Here is a 19,943-nt window from a genome sequence, read left to right as displayed (position 1 = left end):
TATATTTAGTTTTAAACATATTGTCGCGGACTGAGTTTAACTTGGCTGTTGGGCCGCGTTAAAAGTTCTGGAGTTCATGGAACGCATCGTTCAAGCAGAGATCTGATTGGCCCTCAGTTCTGTCGCTCAGCCTGTTGTTAGGGAGTTTGGACCAATGGGGTTCAGCCATGGGCCGAATAAGGAAATGGGAGGGCTGGAGCAGGACGGGGGAATATAAAGCTGGGAGAAGCGCTCTCGTCTCGGCGGGAGAGATTCAGGAGTTGCTGAATTGATTGTACGGCGTTTGTTGCGGTCTACAGTAACCAGAATAAAGAACCCTAAAAGAGGTTAAGTCTCCGTGCCTTAGTGTGGGAAAGGGACACTACATTATTGTATGGCTCTTTCGAAATTACATTTAAAAATATGTGGCGTTTATGGCTCTCTTGGCCAAAAAGGTTCCCGACCCCTGACATAGAGCGTCTCTGTGACGAAGTCACATCGGTCTCACAAAGGGTAAAACATTAGCCAAACCCGCTTCAACACAGATTTAAAAAATGTTGAGATCCCTCAAAGTAAATTTGTAGACAATCGAGTAGATTTGTTTTGAAAAAGAACTTTAAAAACATGTCAACAAAATAGAATTTTCCCTCTGGCTCAGTTTTTAGACTAAATGTTTAATGTGCTTGAATCCTCAGATCGCTAAATAATGAGAAGCTTTGATTTAATGCGCTCAAATTTGATAAAATGACCAGAATGCCACAAAAAGCAGGACTGTAACTCCCATTGACGCTAGTTTTTTAAGAATTTTTCATCACTTGAAGGTGTCCGATGACCATGATCGTCTGTCCAACGTTCTCAGACTTCTGCTGACTTTCTACAGCTTTATTCTGCTTGTATCCTGTTTATTTCATGCAGCCAACAGGATTTTAGTATATTAAGTATAGTATTGGTAGTATAATAGTACTATAATAGTAGTATAGTATAGTGGGTGAACCTACTCGAACATATTAGACAAAGAGGGAATGCTCTCGCTCTCTTTTTAACTCTAGGGGAGAATGCCATCTTTGGTTTCCATGGAAACGGGGCAGGATTTTTCTTTCTTTTTTTTAACCGATCCAAAAGGCGATGGTCACCAAACACACAGTAAAACCAAAGCAGAAAGGTATGAAAAATGTTAAAAATGAACCACAAAAAATAGAAATTCTGTTGAAAGCTCATTGAACACATTTCATGTTTACAGCTTTATCTAGGAAAGACGTTGATAACCTTTAGTGTTCAGATTCAGAGCGGTGCGGCTTTAAGGGTGAGCTGGTCTGACTGAGCGAGAAGTTCAAGTTTTATTGCACGTTTATTTTTAGCTGCACTGAACTCTTGCTCTGCACAGCTGACAGTCACAGTCTATGTACGCAGAAATGTTCATGAATAATGCTATTTAATAACAACGACCATCATAGGTTGTTTTCTTGGCTATGACAGTTTATTTTCCCGTAGTGGAATCATTTAACGTTTTTATCTATGTTGGGAGTTTCTTTGATATCAGGGTCACTAAAACACTTTTTTTTACTACGTTTTCTTTGTTTTGATTGACTATTCTCTACTTTACATTCTTTACATTGTAAACAATTTCGACATTTTGTGATTGAAACAATATCTTTAGGAACGGTAAGGTTTGTAGATTTAAAAAAACAAACAGCTTTTGGAGCAAAATGCTTTTATTCTGAAAATCTACAAAAGCAGTGAAAACATTCTGAAGTGTTCATTTGTCAAACTTCAGAGGCAGAAGTGAGGCACATTTCAACCCGAACTCTCACCGAACAGCTGCATTGTTTTAGGAACGAGATGTTTGTCCGCTGGAACCAACGGAACCAAGACCAGAAAGTCCGTCTCTGGGGAGGAGGAATCGTGTTGAATTGAACCATAGACAGTGAAGCCCTTTAGAAACATCTTGGATGTCGTCGAAATTTGAAGACGCGAAGGAATCACAGTGATGCGGAGGCCGCAGGATGAGAATTGGCACATTCTCTGGCACGGTGGCGATGGCGGCTTCCTCCTCCATGTAAACAGCAGGAAGGATCCTGCAGCTGCTTCCACTGTTTTCACGCTTCGCCCGTTCCGCTCCCCACAAAATTCAACGCGGCTTCCAGCGAACGGACCAGCGGAAGCTTCGTTTGAGGATGTAAACGCGGAGATATCGCCTCAAGCGCGTGGAGGCGGTGTTTGTTCGGGGTTACCGGGTGAAAGCGAGGCCAGCCGCTGCAGCAGGAGGCTCTGGGCGGAGCTGAGCTCAGGGTTGGAACAGTCCGAACAGTCTTCGTCGAGAGAGTCGTGCTGGGAGGTGACCACCACGCTGAAACAGACGAGGAAGGGCTTTAGAAATGAAGACCTGGACAGTATTTCCCCCCCTGTATTCGCGAGGAGGGGGGGTTAGGGACCAAAAACCACCCCCCACCTCACATCACCAATCCTTCCTCATCAAAAACCCTTCTGAAACATTTTTAATGAAAGATTTCTCAACAAAGTTTTATTTTTATTTGGAGCAAAATTAACGCACGCCGGGGAAGCCTGAACCATCCGACACATCGGATGGTTCAGGCTTCCCCGGCGTGCGTTAATTCAGATAATGCACCATTCGAAGGCCATAAACCCGCTTTTATACCATGGTCCGGATGAATACTCTATTCTGATTGGCTGCTGGGTGTGCATTAAAAAGTGATATACCACAGGATAACTGCACAGTGAAAAAAGAAGAATGTTTTGTATCACTGCGCCGGCTTCTTTAAAACAACCTTTTCCTTCATCCTTTGGACAAAAACAAGCGGTAAAAGGGGGGAACTTTCTCTCTGAACTGATGCTTTTTTCAGCCCATCAGAAAGATGGGAACTGACTTGACTGCAGCACGTAACAAATAGTTCGCTTTTTGTGAGAAAAGTGATCCAAATTGGAAAAAAAACAGAATTATGGACTAAAAACGGGTTACCATTTATTTCTTTTGTAAGTGACCATGGTATAAGCAGGTTAATGGCCTTCGAAGTGTACATTATCACCTTTTAATGCACTTTGCGGAAGCAACATTCCTCCGCCGGTTCAGTCTTCCACGACGTGCTTTAAAAAGTGATAATGCACACTTCGTCGGCCATTAACCCTTACATATTTGTATGTATATGCATATATTTTATATTTGTTTATTTTGGGAAAAAAGTGATCTAAACCAAAGAATAACAAGAAAAAAGTACTAAAAACCAATTGAATGCGCCATGTTTTTTTTTGTTTGTCTCTATGCTGATGATCACGATGTGTTAAATAAAGCATTAGTTCAGAGAGAAAGTTTACCTTTTACCGCTAGTTTTTGTCCAGATGATGAAGCTAAAAAAGTTTGTTTTAAAGAAGAACATTAAAAATATGTGACCGGAACTACTTTTTTGGGCGAGCATTTTCCCTGTGGATCATCACTTTTCAATCCACACCCAGCAACCAATCAGAATCGAGAATTTACCCGGACCGTGGTGTAAAACACACATTAGGAGTGCCACTCTGTCCGTTCTTCCTCCTTCATCAGTTAAGAGCGAGAGGTCATCTTCTTCCAGAGTAGGCCGGTTTTATCATTCATTCATCCGGATGATAATTATCCGCAAATAATCTTCCTCAGCTTCAGGATATTTTCCGGCCTCTTCAGAGTCAGCTTGTGCCATTTTTCCATGCATGAGAGCAAACTTCTGTTACAGCGATTCAGGAACCGGTGGAACCAGCTGTGAAATATTCCTTAGCAGGAAGCCGGCGGTCCGGCGTGCTCTTCACCCCCCCCCCTCCCCCGCAGCTTCCTCCTTCAGACACAAACGTCTCATACCAGTGTCTTAAGCTGTCTGAGTTTTGTGATGAACTGGAGGAGTCACATGACTAAAGAAGAAACGCCAATACGCGGGGGACACTGTACTTTCAAAATAAAACCTTAGACAAAGTGCAGCACAGTAAAAAGGAAAATAAAAAGACATAATATTAATACCTTTGGTTTTACATTTGGCATGAGTTATGACATTAATTTGTGACTACAACTTTGCTGCAAATATAACTTCTTTGATTTGACGCCATTATTATTTTAAACGCAACTTTTCTTTGTTTTCACTACAACTTTTTTTCATTTTGTCTACAAGTTTCCTTTGTATTTCACTGTGACTTTTGTGTTTTGATGACATTTTGTTGTTTAAACTACAACTTTTCTTTGGTTCTACCATCACTTTTCTTTGATCTTGCTACAACTATTTTTTGTTTCGAAGACGACTTTTTGTTATTCTGACCATTCATTGTTTTGGCTAATCGAAAGAATACCCACATTTTTGTGTAACTGTAGCTGCACTGACCTCTAAATCAGTCTAAAGTTTCATTTTATTCATCAGTGTACGGATGAATGTTGGACAAGTGTCCCGTTGCTACCTGGGTCTGAGCGGGCCGGTCTCCTCTCGTCCCTGAGGCTGAAACCTGGAGACGTAGCTGCACTTTGACCACTGAGCACACAGAACAGACGAGTTTAGGTTTCCCAGAAGAAACAGAACCTTCTCTGATGCAATTTGTTTGATCTGTGTTGGTTCTACAGGAACTGACCATGTGGGCGGGGTCACTGGTTCCCAGATGGACTCTTTCCTGACACAGAGCCTTCAGCAGATCGATACCTGCACAGAAACCCACAACTTCACACATCAGGAGCTCCACAACTGTTTTATGTTTGAACAAAATATCTTGTCAAAGTAAGACAAACAGTTTCTATGCTGATATCTTGTAACATAAAAGAAACAAAAAATTCATCTGTCAATGTTTGCCGTCCTTAAAGACCCACTCCAATGAGAAAACTGTGTTTTTAACATGGGGGATATAAAATCATTTAAGCTTAAGCCTGCATGTCAGGAATTCTTTCAATGTGGACGAATCAGGAGCAGATGAAAAACTGCCTTTTGTTGTGACGCAGCAACTGAAATGGGCGGGGCCAAAGTCTCCCTGCTCCGCTCCATTCTGATCATCCACCTGCAGACCAGATCCATGTCCGTCTTCCATGGATGGAAACCCTACAGGTGCTACAGATGTGAAAACATCTGTGCATACAGTCAAAACTGAACGACTGGACAACATTGCTGACCATTTTTGTTGCACTGCTAATGTTAGGTCGGAGGGCTGTAAACTAGTGGGAGGAAGTGTAAACAAAGATCAGTGGGAACGCTTTGAAAATAGATCAAAATATAATTGGAGGGAGACTTTAATAATGCGGGAAAAAAAAGGTTTTAACGAGTAAAAATACGGATATTTTTCATTTCACTTTTTACTTCTGGCTCACAAATGAACTTTTCCTCTACTAAGAATGCTGTCAATGATCTGTTTGTATTTAGCGACTTCATGAAACGGTTTCCTGAACCGTTGTGTCTGGTTTCAAACCAGCTTCCTCAACAGTTCCGGGACGTCGGTTTCCTACGTTTCGTCCAGTCGTTCCAGTATTTCTGCTCCCACTGGTCCAGCAGGATGTTGAAGTATCTCTGCGTCTCGAAGAAGCGGAGGTACCGCGATGACGAGGGCGACGGGAAGATGCGCTCGAAGTCGCCCCTGCGGCTCAGCTCGTCCTCGCTCTCGGCGAGCACGCGGACGTCCTCTGGAGTCAGGACGTCCAACACAGACACCAGAAGGTCCTACAAGGAAAAAGGTTAGCCGAGATTTCTACTCCATAGAGGTCTATTCAGAGTGAGTGGGCGGCGTTGGGAGCGTTTCCTGCTGCCTCACCTGGTCGACGTGAAACTGCGAGAGGTAAAAGCTTCGTTTGACCCTCTCGTCTGCAGACACGGTGGGTTTGCTCCCGCTCAAACTACCAAAAACAGAAACATGGGGTTTCCAGAAAATCTCCACTTCAGGTCAATAGAAAAGAGCAGTACCCCCCCCCTCACCTGCTGGTGGAGCTGGAGGCGCTGCTGGAGGCGCTGCTGGAGGCGCTGCTGCACGGCGACGCCTCCTCTTCTTCTCTCTGTGGAAGACGGAAGCCGGCGAGATTCAGGAGATCTCTGATCATCTGTCCTTTGATGGACACGTCCAGGGCGGAGCTGGAGTGAAGGCTGGACGAGGAAACACCAGTTACAGACAAAACGGGGCCGGCTCGTGCACGACGGTGCGCACGTGTGTCACCTGGGAGATATGTTGACCTCCAGGATCCAGGGCTTCAGGTTCTCGTCCAGCATGATGTCGAAGCCGAAGAGCTCGTGGCAGCTGTACGGAGATTTGACGTGCATCTTCATGAGGTTGTGGACGTACGGCTCAGAGCTGGGAAGCAAAGCAGGTGGGACGTCGGTTCAAATCCACAGGCTCGGTCCAGCCTTGAGCAACTTAGTCAAGACCCGGTTCTAAATGTGGGAGAACTTTCCCAGAAGACACAATACCAAAACTGTTCCAGGATGTCATCAAAGCAGAAGAACGTCTGAAGGGATGCAGGTCTCTGTGACTATTAACCCCTTCCTCACCTCAGAAGAACACTTGAAGCTCTTCTCCTAGTCCAGTCAAGTCCAGCTAAATGAGCAGAGGTGGCCCGAATGAAGAATTCTTTACTGTGGTTCCAAAACCTAAATCGTAGTTATGATTTTTCTAATGAATATAATCTGCATATATTTTAGATAACTGATCTGCATGTGCTTTGTTGTTTCTATTTTACATAATTAAGTACTTAATCTTTGTCATGTGAATAATTGATACTTAAGGATTCTTAATGACCTGAAACTGTTGGTAAATCATCTGATAAAAGTCATGAACCGGATAATGATAACTCGTGTAATAAAAATGGTTGAACGGGGCTGGGATAATAGAAGTTCGCCACAATTTGTGAATGGATTGTAGAAGTTTGGGCTAACGTGTCTGCTTGCACTGCTATTGAAATGCCGAAAAGTCGGCGTCATTCATGAGGAGCCGCACGGCAACGAGACGGACTCTGACAATGACGGAATGGAACCTGCCGTGTTTGATAGAAATTTAGCCCGACTGTCATTTCAAATACAGAAGATGAGGACTTTGATGGATTTTTGGATGCTGATTGATGACTGAATAAAAGAAAAATAAATCACAACCAACTCAGTTTTGCTCCCGCTGCCTTTTCTAGAATTACACACTAGCATGTTTTACCGGTATGTGTTTACATGCCTGCGCCCTATAACCCAGTGCGCCCTATGGTCGTGAAAATACAGCAATTCCAGCAAATTCTCTAATTTTTCTGTGGAAAAGTTGCAAACCAGCTCAAAGGTGCTTTTCTCACCTTTAGAATTTGATGGAATTACATTAATTGCTAACATGGTTGAACAGCTAGGATAATAGAAATTGGGTGGAGTGGAGACTTAGCATTCTTAAAGTTACATTACACCATGGTCCGGGTGAAAAGTGATAAAAAAGAAGTTCCGGTCACGTATTTTTATTGTTCTTCTTTATAACAAACCTTAGCTTCATCATCTGGACAAAAACAAGCGGTAAGAGGTGAACTTTGTGCATTATCAGAAATAAAATGCACTGCAAGTGCGCTTTATTTCTGATAATGCACACTTCAAAGGTCATTATCCCCTTGCGTAATTCTTTGATAGTTTGAGGAATTAACGTAATTCCAGAAAATTCTGATTTACAGTATCACGGTCTTACATGTTACAAAGCTGCTTTCTCTGCTGTCAGAATCCCCTGCAATTATATTTTTGGTGAAACGGTTAGAGGGTTACGGTAGTTCCAAGAGCCCAAACAGTAAAGCTGCAGCTATAGTGTTAAGCGACTTGGGGTATGGACTGGACTCGGACCTGGTTTCACCTCAATCACTACAAAAGTGGGATTAAAACTTAAAGTTGGGTTTGATCCCCAAATGATTTCCAGTCACACGTTCATCATGCCATTCGATATTTATCCTTTTTTGTCCTATTATCACTTCAAATTGATTTTTATTAGGTAAAGAAAAGCCATGTCACTTCAGTAGCAACTGTTAACTTAAAGCAGCAGTTTAAGAAAACACGAGAAATGAATTCATAGATTTAATGCAGAAAGAAATAACAGAGAGCTAAAGGGAAACTCACGCGATGACAGTTTTGATGACGATGTCTTTGATTTTCTCCCATATCAGGGTGGTATTGACGCCTCGGGAGCCCAGGAGTTGCCATAAGGCCTTCAAGGCCCTAAAAACAGATGGTTTCTTCTCAGAACAACGGTGGAGTCTGTTTAGCGCCATGCTGTCGCCGTCGTCTCTTACCATTTGTGTCCCTGACATGCTTTATCGTCGCTGTTTGTCTGGTACTCTGCATTCTGCTTGTTGACGCTGTAGTTGGTCAGGTGCATGAACTTGTTGCCCAGAGTCTTCATGGAAGACGAATACCTGCAAAGACAAGGTGGATGGGGGGAGGGGCTTGATAAACCTGCAGGGCTCAGACCCCAAAACTGAGACTTCAGAGACCACCCACTTGCAGCTGGCGAATCGAACCAGTCCGTCAGAGAAGATGTAGATCCTGAGCGGGTCGTAGCACGGCACGTAGACGTAGATCCTCAAGTCAAACTTGTTCCCGCTGATGAGGTAGGGCTTGTGAAGGTACCTGCAAACCACAAGGACTATGTCTCAGCATAGCAACACGGATGCTTGGGTTCTTCTGACTCCAAGCTGCTCACTTCTGGACCAGAAGAGGCCTCTTGTGAGGCATCTGACTCCACTTGTGGATAACCTGGATGCCTACTCCTCTGGCCGATGCAGGCTGGTGAGGAGGAGGAGGGGAAGAGGAGGTCAGACGGAGGCCTGTCTACCATACGTGGAATCACAATGAGCAATAAGCAAAACCTACGGGCTTGATGATCCACTTCTGCTTGGAGCCTCCGTCCTCCCAGGCTTTCCGAAGCCGTTTTATGTCTTGAGGAAGAATGAAGGTTCGCGGGAAAAAACTGAACTCCTGTTTGCCGTAGCGAAGCCGCATCTTGGAGAGGTTCCTCCACAGTCGGTCCTTCCTGCCGATCTGAAACGTCCCTGGGAAGTGGTTCAACTGGAACCAGATCAAACAAACGTATCAGGTCTGGACTTTGCAGGAGAACACATCCTGGAGCCGCCGGCCCTCACCTTTTGGTGCTCTCCCAGCTCCTTGAAGCCCAGAGACCTCATGTGGTGTCCCCAGCAGCCCAACCAGTCGTGGCCTTCTGCAACACAAACAGCTTTCTGTCACCTCCGGTTGTTAGGACTCCACTGTGTGGCTGAGCGTCGACTCACTCTTAGTGACTTTGAAGTGGGACCGGTCGACCGTGTACTTCACCACATTGGGGGTGACCGTGCTCAGTTTCCACTTCAGCAGCCGCCTCTGCTCTGCAGGCAGCAGCTCCACTGCAGGGAAAGGGGAGGTCAATGCTTCTGTGAGACGCAGAACGTCCAAAGACACACCGATGAAGACAAATCCAACCTCCTTTCACAATCCCCGAGTTCATGTTATTCATATGTAGGTCAAGAAAAGTACAGTCAGTGTTTCTGACAGAAGACTCAGAGTCCAGATTCTAAAACGGTAGTTTTTTTTAATGCTACATGTTTTTGATTATTCCTTAAGGTTTGTAAAGAGTTTTTGCTGCTTGTCATCTTCAAATGAATAAATATATCTGATGCAGGTCTGATTTAAAGCTCCGTCAGGAAGGGCATCCGGCGTAAAACATTGCCAAGTTTACCATGCGACTTGTTCGCTGTGGCGACCCCTGATGGGAGAAGCCGAAAGAGGAAGAAGAAGAAGAAGTTTATACTACCTTACCGTGATGTCCTTTGAATTATAGGAACCTTAATGACGCAATTCCAACCAGTTCTGAAGGTGAGAGAAGCAACTTTGCACCGATTTGCAAAAACAAAAATAAAGTTTTACAGTAGCTAAGCGTTTACGGAATGAACAAAAAACTACTGAATTGTGGAAAATATGCAGCAATATGAAACACTATACAATATTAAAGTTAAGACTTTACTATTTTACTGTCCGGGGGGTTTGAGACTACTACAGAAAAAGAGTAGTGTAAACTTTACTATTTACTGTGGTCTAGTTACTATATACTGTGGTTTATACTTTACTATTGTACTGTAGTATAGTTACAAATACTATAGTTTATACTTTACTAATTTAATGTAGTATAGTTACTATATACTATAGTTTATACTTTACTATTTTACTATAGTATAGTTAATATATACTGTGGTTTACACTTTACTATTGTACTGTAGTATAGTTTTTATATACTTTAGTTTATACTTTACTATTGTACTGTAGTATAGTTACAAATACTATAGTTTATACTTTACTAATTTAATGTAGTATAGTTACTATATACTTGAGTTTATACTTTACTATTGTACTGTAGTATAGTTACAAATACTATAGTTTATACTTTACTAATTTAATGTAGTATAGTTACTATATACTTGAGTTTATACTTTACTATAGTATAGTTACTATATACTGTGGTTTACACTTTACTATTGTACTGTAGTATAGTTATATACTTTAGTTTATACTTTACTATTTACTGTAGTATAGTTACTATATAATATAGTTTATACTTTACTATTGTACTGTAATATAGTTACAAATACTATAGTTTATACTTTACTATTGTACTGTAGTCTAGTTACTATATACTATAGTTAATACTTTACTAATTTAATGTAGTAAAGTTACTATATACTGTGGTTTACACTTTACTATTGTACTGTAGTATAGTTACGATATACTATAGTTTATACTTTACTATTTTACTGTAGTCTAGTTATATATACTGTAGTTTATCCTTTACTATTGTACTGTAGTATAGTTACAATATACTATAGTTTATACTTTATTATTTTACTATAGTATAGTTACTATATACCAGGGGTGTCAAACATACGGCCCGTGGGCCGTATGCGGCCCGCCAGGTGGTTTAGTCCGGCCCACACATGAAGAGTAAAAATCACAAGTTTGTTTAAAAAAGAAAGCAAGTTTCTAGTCCATTCCTGTGGTGAGTTGTGATTTTTTAAAGAAATAACCGAAATGCGCACTTCCGCCACTAGGGGGAGCAAAGGGAAAACTTAACAGGTGAAACAACATAACTCTGCATGTGCCAATAACGAAACTTAACAGTTCTGTGTCTGGGTAGGCAGTAGTTTGGTTTCCTGTGAGCCTCACCACTGAAGGATGATCAGTAGTGACACCCTAATGACCAATATGTTGTCAAAAAGAAACAAAAGGTTGAAGTGAAGTCCTGAGCTTTCCTGGAAAATGGAAAGCGTTTTATTTGTTCACGGAGCTGAATGCAAACCTGCAAGCTTGGTATGTCATCAACAGGTTCTCCAAGAACATAACATTCAGCAACACTATGAGACTCTCCACAAAGAAAAGTTTCACCATTTGCAGTTAAGAAAAAAAAAGATTTAGCAACTATTAGCTGGACCGATAAATAACCATCTGGATTTACTGCAGCCGTGACGTCAGTGATGGAGCAGTGACACCTAGCTACCTTATTGCAGACAAGTTGGAGCAAACATCCAAACCATTTTCTGATGGTGAACTTATTGAAAAATGCTGAAGGCTCCAGAAGTCTTGTTCCCCAAAAATCAGTCGACTTTAAACACGAGTCTGTCAAGAATTACGATCAGATCCAACATCTCTGAGGAAACATGGGCAGCCATATGAAGGAATCCAGTCATTTATTGTATTTTCAGTCACTATTGATGAAAGCACCAACATCACAGATATGTACAGCTGTGCATATTTATTAAAGGTGTTGCAGAGATGTCACAGTGGAGTTTCTGGAGTTGATGGACACAACAACAACTGATGACATAGTCAGTTCTCTAGTTACTGTGCTGGACAATGTTGGAGTAAACTGGTCACATTAAGTTATTTTGGTCACTGATGGCGCTTCCATCAAAGGTCAGGAAGAAGGCAGGTGTTGCCACAAAATCCAGGCAGAAACCAGGAAAAGATTCTTATAATAATGAATGATAATAATAATGGACATTTCATTGTGTTTTGCTCACTTGAATGACAGTAAATGTGTTTCTGCACAGGATTTGAATCCTGAAATCTATGGATGGGTGAAGTTTCAGGAGAGAAAGGAGGTTAACTCCAAACTCTTATGTTCACAAATGTTTGCAAGTTTAATTTAGTGTAATTTTGTCATCGTTTGGATGTTTACATTTTAGGAAGATGTTTCATTTTTTTATGTAGCCACTCTTGAATTTATTATCAGGATTGCTTCAGTGTCAGATTTAAAATATTCAGTCTGTATTAAATTGAACAAACCAATATTTTTTAAAGTGAAATGAATTTTATTTAAGATCCATTGGCCTCTGTGAATGGATGTGTAATAAGAAATGACAAGGCTACCTTGTTGGTTGAGGCATGTTTTCCAATTGGGTAAAAAAACAAGAATAAAGCTTTATTTTGCCTTTACGCTACTGGTCCGGCCCACTTGAGATCAGACGGGTTGAATGTGGCCCCCGAACCAACATGAGTTTGACACCCCTGCTATATACTGTGGTTTACACTTTACTATTGTAATGTAGTATAGTTATTATATACTGTAGTTTATTTTTATATCCTATAAAAAACTGTTTTTCTTTGCTTTTCTTAATTCTTTACAAATCAGAAACAACTTGGTTTCATCAATTCTGTCTTCTGTAAATAATAAAAACACGGAGTAATGGTTTCAGATTTTTTAACATTTCTTGTAGTAGCATTTAAAACCTGAAAAATATTTTTAAAGCTTAAATGAAATGAAAAACTGTTCAGACCCGTCTCTGAAAATATTGTCTGAATTTAAACGGGTCCGTGGCCCACGGCTTCACAGTACGAGTACGAACACAATGAAGGCAAAGCAATGGATTTATGGATTCAGGCCAAAATGCAACTCAGTTTATAGAACAAAAGGTTAGATTTGCAACACGTTGTGGAAGTAAAGTGTTGTACTTTACGGTACTAATGAAGCAGATCCTGAAGTTTACTACCAGAAAGTGAGACACACCAGAGTGTTCAAAGCTTCACAAACGGACGTGCTGACCTTTCTCGTTGGCCGTGCTGAAGTACAGGGTTGGAGGGATGAACGGGAACAGACTGGGGACCAGTGCTGGACGCTCTTCCCGCTCCTCCTCGCTTCCCAGGACCATCGGCTCCTCGATGCTGCAGACAGAGAGGCGACAGAGGAGCCTGACGTCAAATCTTTGCTCAGAGAGTTTGGCGGCTGACGCGACCACGAGCGCAGGAGGAGGAAGGCTTCACGCCTGCGGCTCGCCAGCAGCAGCACTCACATAACGGTCATGTTGGAATCCCAGTCTCAAACCAGCAGCAGGTTCTCTCTGGAACCGCAGCCAGATGTGCAGAGAACCACCAGGAGCCCGGGCTTTCAGGCCCAGAGGGGGTGGGGGGTGGGGGTGCTAAATCAACACGTAAACAAATCCGCTGGGTCGCGGTTCAACCCAACAAAAGCCGTTTCAGCCACCTGGTAGAGAATCAGCTGGTGGGAAGTCGGAGGGCAACAATGCAGGCGACAATTCCACCGCACTCTGCGGCTTTCCGCCGCTCTCCACAATGACCCGCCGCACAAAGAGGCTCGGACCAATCAGAGAGGCCGCTGATGGGAGGAAGACCTCCAACAGCAAATCCAACGGCACCGTGAGCCCAAACCGTTTATGGACACCAGACCGATCCCAACCACGAAAAACGAGATTTCCACAACAGGAGCCACACACAAACACACAACAAAAGGGAAAACACAAAAAGGGTTTTTAAAGAAGTAAATAGTTTTCTTTTTAAGGTTTAACTTGTTTAAAATCCCTCCAGCGTTTTCAGAATTGATCAATATTTGCAACATTTATTCTAATATGCCTGTTTGCAGGCATATTAGGGGGGGGGGGGTCGTCCATCATGATTGGGTCGGCCCCCAAAATATCATTTCCTCACATCGGCATAAAGCCAGGTTTCCACTTCGGTTTCCATTTATACTTTGAGTTTTATTGCTGTTACTCTTTATGTTCGATGAATTCTGTTCATTTTTTTTCCTAATTTTTAATTTTCAAAATTTGTGTAGCGTTTTGTGTTCCTGTTGTCTGAAAAATGCTTCATAAACAAAGTTTGATGGAAATTAGTTTTATTTTAGTTACATTTTTTAGCTGTGAATTTAAAATGTAATCATTTCAGAAAAGAAAATCTCACTAAAATTCACAAACTTTTCCTTAAAGTAGCAAATCCTTTTAGACAAATTATGCTTTATAGCATCTTTACTAATAAAAATATATTTTTCTTTCATTTTTTTCTTGTATTTAAGATATGTGAGGTTTTAAATACATTTTTTTATTTCTAACTTTGTTTTTTTCTTATTTTTTAATGTTTTTTTGGCGACGTTTGCAGCTTTTCATTTAGAGCATTTATCATAAAATCAGCTTCTATGTGTTTTTGTTCCATTTCTTCGGCTAAACTTAATAATAAAGAGATTTTTTTTCCTTTCAGCAGTCACTAAACTCTTGTTTGTTTTGTTCTTCATTAGGTTTTTCCTTCTACTTTTCCAGCTGACGCTACGTTTTGAGCTTTTAGTTTTAGTCCAGAGTTTGATCTAATTATGCTTTTAGTTCCTTACCTAAAAAATAAATATCTATTTAGACTTCTGCAGCACATTCAAGTTTTCTAATAATCGTTACTTTATTTCACTTTCCAGCTCATCTGTTTGCGGTTCCTGAACCTCCTTTCTTGAGCATTTTCAGTTTGTTCAGCTGGGAGTTTAAATATGAACGCCGTCTTTTCTTCTGCATGAATGAACGCTGTAACCTAAGAGGCGTCTTACCGGGAAAGCGGAGGGTGCGGCGCCGCAGAGGCGGAAAAGTCCGAGTCCTCTGCGGAGGAGGAGAGGGAACCGTGAGAGGAGAAACCGACAAAGCAGGTAAAGTTAAAGGAAAAGCTCCTGACCCGCGTCGCTGCAGGCGTTCTCCAGCTCGCCGGGAAGCTCCTCCTCCGCTCCATCCACCTGCATGACCCACTGGAGGCTGGAAAACAAGCCCTCTGTGAGCCACACCGGCCAAAGAGAGAGGAGCGGAGGGGAAAGCGGATTCTTACTCTGACGGCTCCGACTCCCCACCAAGCTGCTCCACTGAGGGTGAGGAGGAGGACGGGGATGGGGGCGACCTGCAGGAGGGCCGGTCCCGTCTGGTGAGGTGGATGGCCGAGATCTGAGAGGTCACAGAGCCGACCAAAGCTTCAGTTTGACCCAAACCTGACAGGAACAGAAAAGCTGGATCAAAGATCTACAGAGAACCGTTCCAACAGAAACAGGTGATGAGGTGAAGGTGAAGATTATTTCCATTCACGCCCGCACATCCTTAAGGCTGCTGAACAGAGCAGTCTGTTCCAAACACGGGACAGCGCCCCCATGTGGTCGCAGTGACCTACAGCACCTCCAACCCACAACCAGACCAAGAGAAAATGTTCATGCTCATCGTTCCAGGGGCGTGCTGCGGGGGGAAGGAGGCGAGAGGCAGGCCTCAAATCCTGGTCGCCGCATGAGCCTCAACGGAAATGAAAGACACACCTGTGCTTCCTTTAAGACACACAGATTACCCCAAACCCCACAGCACCTGTGCAGGTTGACCCCCATGCAGGTGCACTGCGTGTCTGAAGCGTCGGACAGGATCAGGCGTCAATCAAAGAAAGAAAAGGAAGGGTTGAGGACAAGCGGCTGAAAAATGAGAAGTTCCTCCCTCAGGAGAAAAGGCCAGACGTTAGTGAGCGGATGTCGACTGAAGCTCTAAAGGGTCTAACAGAAAACCAGTCCGATCAGAACCAGAAGGGAAAAGCTTCATTAGAATCCTGGAATTTCTTAAATCAAACCCAGACCCGTCAGGACAGGAAGTCTGTCTGTCACTTAAGCTGCTTACCTGCGACGTCATCCGGCTGTGTGGGACGCCGCTGCTCCGTGTCTACCGCCAAATCCCCGTTCTCCAGTTCTGTGCAGGTCCTGCCGCTCGCCGCCGCTTCCATGACCACCAGACAAACCCCCCTCGCCGACAGCAGGCCGTTAGCAGACCTACTTCTGCAGCTGCTTTGGGCCGAACGCTGCCTGACGGCGGTTTTAACCCGCCGGCTCCTCCGCGGCGCACCGCTTAGTCTTCTTGTGCTTCTGGTTTCGGGTCCGGCGCCATCGCGGCTGAAAGCCCTCTTTGAGGACACCGAGCCCTGCTGGGTGTGAGGACTAAGGCACGGACGAGGCACTGGCGGTGAGGACAAACAGTCTGCAGCCTGGAGATCAACCACAAGAAGACAGACGCTTAAAGACGGAGCCGACTGGACTCTCGTGAAGAACTCAAGCAACAAAAAGAGAGTCTGGATCGTTTAGTTTCCTGCATCTCTGCTGCAGGAAACATTTGAAACTTTCACAAACTCTTCCAGCAGAAACTCATTACGTCATTCTGACCCTTAAACCTGAAAAACTCAAAACGTGCTGAGGAGTTTGGATGGATGGCAGGCAGACGATGAACAGGTTGTGGAATTCCCAGAATTCCTACTTTTTCGGTCACTAGTGACATCACGGTTATTTTCCTCCTCAGAATTCTGCATCTTTACGTTCATTTCCATCACTGACTGTATACGAGAACCAGACCGACTGAGTCAACGTTTCTATGGCAACCACTCTCACCGATCTGGAGTGAGCCTGTTGGAGGTCTACTTGAAATCTGTCAATCAAACTTTAGGTTATCAGGAAGACGTTAATAAAGAAGAATGGTTATTCTGACCAATAGCTGTTTACTTCTCTATGGAGGTCTGTGGGATTTTGGCGTTTTGGAACCAGCAGGTACTTCCTGTTTGGAAGGTCAGGGGGGAGGAGTCACTCAGTCCACCTCTCATATACAATCACGACTTGCACGGGTAGGTGGAGGTTGGTGGATGAGAGAACATCTGGATGTTCTCTGCAGAAGCGGCGCCAGCAGCTGTGGCGCCTGAATGATCTCACCGTGTTCCGGTCTCCGTGCTCCTCAGCGGTCCGTCCCGTCACGCTCTCAGCCCGCGGATGGTTCCGAAGAGTTCTATGCACCGAATTGCATTCAGGCTTATCGTTCTGCATCAGCGTTGCCGCCATCGTGATGCTGGAGGAAGAGCCGTTCTCCAGCATCTCTGACGGCACCTGGTTCTGGTTCTGAAAGCCTTCGAGGCGCTGAGGCAAACTCAGATTCTGGTCCGACTCGTGGGGGAACTGCTCGTTTTTCGGCCGCTTGTCCTCAATCCTGAAAGGCACTGCAGCGTCTGTGGCGGGCGGGCCCTCGCTGCTGGAGCGAGCTCTGAGCTTTACCCCTCCCCAGGGCAGGGACTGGTTGGCGGGCATGGCGGCGCAGCCCAACATCCGTGCGCCGAAGACAGTCGGGCTGGGCGGAGCTCCTGCTGAATCCTGTCGGCCTCTTCAGCAGGAAGAACCAGGAGGTGTCAGCTCCAACCAAACACGCCGCGAGACCCCGACCAACCCCAACAGCCGACGCTCATCACTGCACGCAGAGGCGCGGTGGCACAGTGGGCGGGGCCTCAGAGGAGCCCGATCCACACAAACCAGAAAACTCCTACTGGAGAAACACCCCCCGTCACAGATCAGGGGAGGAAATCCGACGGGAACAGACTTATGGTGACCTCATTCCGTCTTCTGCATCTGAAACAAGAAGAGAAGCTGTTTAGACCCAGGAGACAAACAACGGAGCGATTCTGAACCTGGGCTCAACCAAATTTCTGAATGTTTTCTGCAAAACCGAAAACAAAAGTTTAGTGAGACTTTCTGAGCGACAATCTCTGATCTTCTGGAGCTTTAAAAACAGCCCGGAGGTGAAAGAAAATGTACCGCAGGAGCCCCAAAACTGATTTCATTTAACAAAATGTGTCCCCCAAATTTAGTGTATTTATCCAAAACGGGCAAATTATTAAAGAAAACACTTTTATAAATATGAAAAAACTAGTTCAGATTTTTTTTAACGAAAAGTCAAATAAAAGGTTTTAGATGGTTTTTCTAGCAACCAATGAAAAGTTCCAATAAATCCAATAGTTCCAATAATAGATTTTATAAGTATGTTATATTTCATTCCTAAAAGTTGACTCAAAAGTGTATTTTCACAGGCCTGAAATTTTTTTCTAATAAGAAATCACAACGTTTTTTGTATTTTAGAAGAGTCCCTCTGAAAATGTATTTTTAACTGTTGAATCTTTGCTTTCTGGATGAAATCAGGCCATCTTTAGAGCCACATGAGGCTCTTTGGCTTTACAAATAAAAGTTTTGGATAAACAATAGGTTAGTTAAGTTTTGCCATTTATGTCTAGATTTTTAAACAGAGGAGATCTAATGTCAGTAACTTGTTTAGTACCGGTGCAGAGACTCCACCAAAATCAAGTGTGCTGTTCCAACACGTCAGATAACTGAGCAAAACGAGGTCAGATATGTTCATTATTACATCAAATCAAAGCAAATGTTATCTTTGCTGCTCAGTGATGTTCAGAGGCAAAGTTCTTAAGGTAAGTAAATGCATTTACATGTAATTTTTTTAATCCTACACCAATGTTGTCATGTTTATATGGAATAAAAGGAGAAATATGATGCAAGTGCACCACAGTCATGATAGAAAATGCCATGTTTTACCTAACTTTCCTGCATTTTTAATTCAAGTAAAGTAAGTAAAGGGAGATCTGATTTTATTTTGAAAGGAACTTCTTTATACCTTCATCTTAAGTAAGAAAAAAAAATTGGTTTGATACTGAAAGATGTAACATTGTAATATTGTGAATATTTAAAAGCTATATTTTATAGATTAACTGCTACAAAACAGTGTTTTTATTCTGTCCGTTTATTTGTTATAATAAAGAGATTCCGCCAACCTTACCCGTATCTGTCAAACGGGAAACTTAACAGAAAAGAGGGAAATCTCTTCCGACTGACTTTCATTCGCCAAGTGGACCCATTTGCCGGAAAATACCGAGTATTGTCGAAACCTCACTCATGTGCGCGCGGTGCCGGGACACCTCCTAGCTAAGATTGTAGCTCAAAAACAAACCGCCACTTCGGAGGAGCAGCTCCGTTAACGGAGGCCGTGCGGAGTATTCTTTCAAAACGACTAAAAAATGTGACTGAAACGGAGATTAATTCTCTTAACTACACTAATTTGACCAACCCATGCCCACTTCTGTTTACCGCCTCACCGTTCACACAGAGTTAGCTTAGCAGCGGCTCAACAGAAACTACCGCAGACAGTATAAAAAAAAAGCGGGAAGTGCAGGAAACAGACCGTTAAGACAACAGAAATCAGAGCGGCCGACTCAAACTTCGCCTTACCGGCTCAACTTACAAACATGTTGGTCAGTGCAGCGATCAGTCGCCGGAGCTTCTTACGTAGAAGGTCTGAGTTGAGGAGACAGGGTGACTCATCACGGCAAAGATCGTCTATGGAGCCGCTTCTTCGTAGTTTCCGTTTTAGATTTTGTGACGGAGCAGCACTGCCACCTAGAGGGCAAATCTTTAAATGAACGGGCAAGAAGAAGTTCACAAAACGACGAACAACAAATAGGAGACATAATAAAAATATTGTTTATACATAGCAACACTTTGTAAACATGTATTTTTTATTAATTAAATTTTATTTTTTTAATTAAAAAAATACATGTTTACACACAAAAAATACATACTTACAAAGGTGTTTTTTTGTTATTAACCCATTAAACTACAGTGTGACACGTTTTTAAAGTAACTCAGTATAAACAAACAGATCATTAAAAATGATCTCTCGTTATATTTCTGAGTGTTTTTTTATTACTTATTTTAATTATTTTTGCGGGTTTCATAAACGTGTTTATTCACACTGTAAATCATTTTTTTCAGATAAAAATAAATAAAAACGCATCTTTGTTCTGGACTCTGAAAACAATAATTCCAAAGAATTACCCTAAAAACGATTAATAAAGGATTCACAAAAGGCGAAGCAAAATTCT

General features: G+C 42.8%; 1 protein-coding gene across 6 annotated transcripts in view; it reads right to left on the bottom strand.

Annotated features, from left to right (window-relative positions):
- Positions 1-1,673: 1,673 nt before the first annotated feature.
- Positions 1,674-19,943, bottom strand: part of ttll4 (tubulin tyrosine ligase-like family, member 4) — a 70,330-nt gene continuing 52,060 nt past the window's right edge. The window contains exons 3-23 of one of the 6 annotated variants that reach the window (XM_004082035.5): positions 19,304-19,458; positions 16,942-17,625; positions 15,869-16,229; positions 15,051-15,207; positions 14,904-14,980; positions 14,782-14,830; positions 13,006-13,124; positions 9,209-9,319; positions 9,062-9,138; positions 8,793-8,987; positions 8,623-8,705; positions 8,421-8,549; positions 8,213-8,335; positions 8,040-8,138; positions 6,133-6,267; positions 5,898-6,062; positions 5,737-5,818; positions 5,435-5,645; positions 4,576-4,643; positions 4,408-4,478; positions 1,674-2,326 (exon numbers count right to left, since the gene is read on the bottom strand). In XM_004082035.5, coding sequence (XP_004082083.1) covers positions 2,176-2,326; positions 4,408-4,478; positions 4,576-4,643; positions 5,435-5,645; positions 5,737-5,818; positions 5,898-6,062; positions 6,133-6,267; positions 8,040-8,138; positions 8,213-8,335; positions 8,421-8,549; positions 8,623-8,705; positions 8,793-8,987; positions 9,062-9,138; positions 9,209-9,319; positions 13,006-13,124; positions 14,782-14,830; positions 14,904-14,980; positions 15,051-15,207; positions 15,869-16,229; positions 16,942-17,328 — 2,850 coding nt within the window. In that variant the 5' untranslated portion in view covers positions 17,329-17,625; positions 19,304-19,458 and the 3' untranslated portion in view covers positions 1,674-2,175. Of the gene's footprint in view, positions 2,327-4,407; positions 4,479-4,575; positions 4,644-5,434; positions 5,646-5,736; positions 5,819-5,897; positions 6,063-6,132; positions 6,268-8,039; positions 8,139-8,212; positions 8,336-8,420; positions 8,550-8,622; positions 8,706-8,792; positions 8,988-9,061; positions 9,139-9,208; positions 9,320-13,005; positions 13,125-13,252; positions 13,606-14,781; positions 14,831-14,903; positions 14,981-15,050; positions 15,208-15,868; positions 16,230-16,941; positions 17,626-18,841; positions 19,459-19,943 lie in introns of those variants that run through there. The other 5 variants (XM_011489984.4, XM_078940181.1, XM_078940180.1 and 2 more) reach the window with 5 other exon arrangements.

The sequence above is a fragment of the Oryzias latipes genome, chromosome 21, assembly GCF_053564925.1.
Source record: "Oryzias latipes strain Hd-rR chromosome 21, Olatipes_Hd-rR_3.1".
NCBI classification, from domain to species: Eukaryota; Metazoa; Chordata; class Actinopteri; order Beloniformes; family Adrianichthyidae; genus Oryzias; species Oryzias latipes.
Note: the sequence above shows the minus strand (reverse complement) of the source record. Positions and strands in the feature narration are given on the sequence as shown.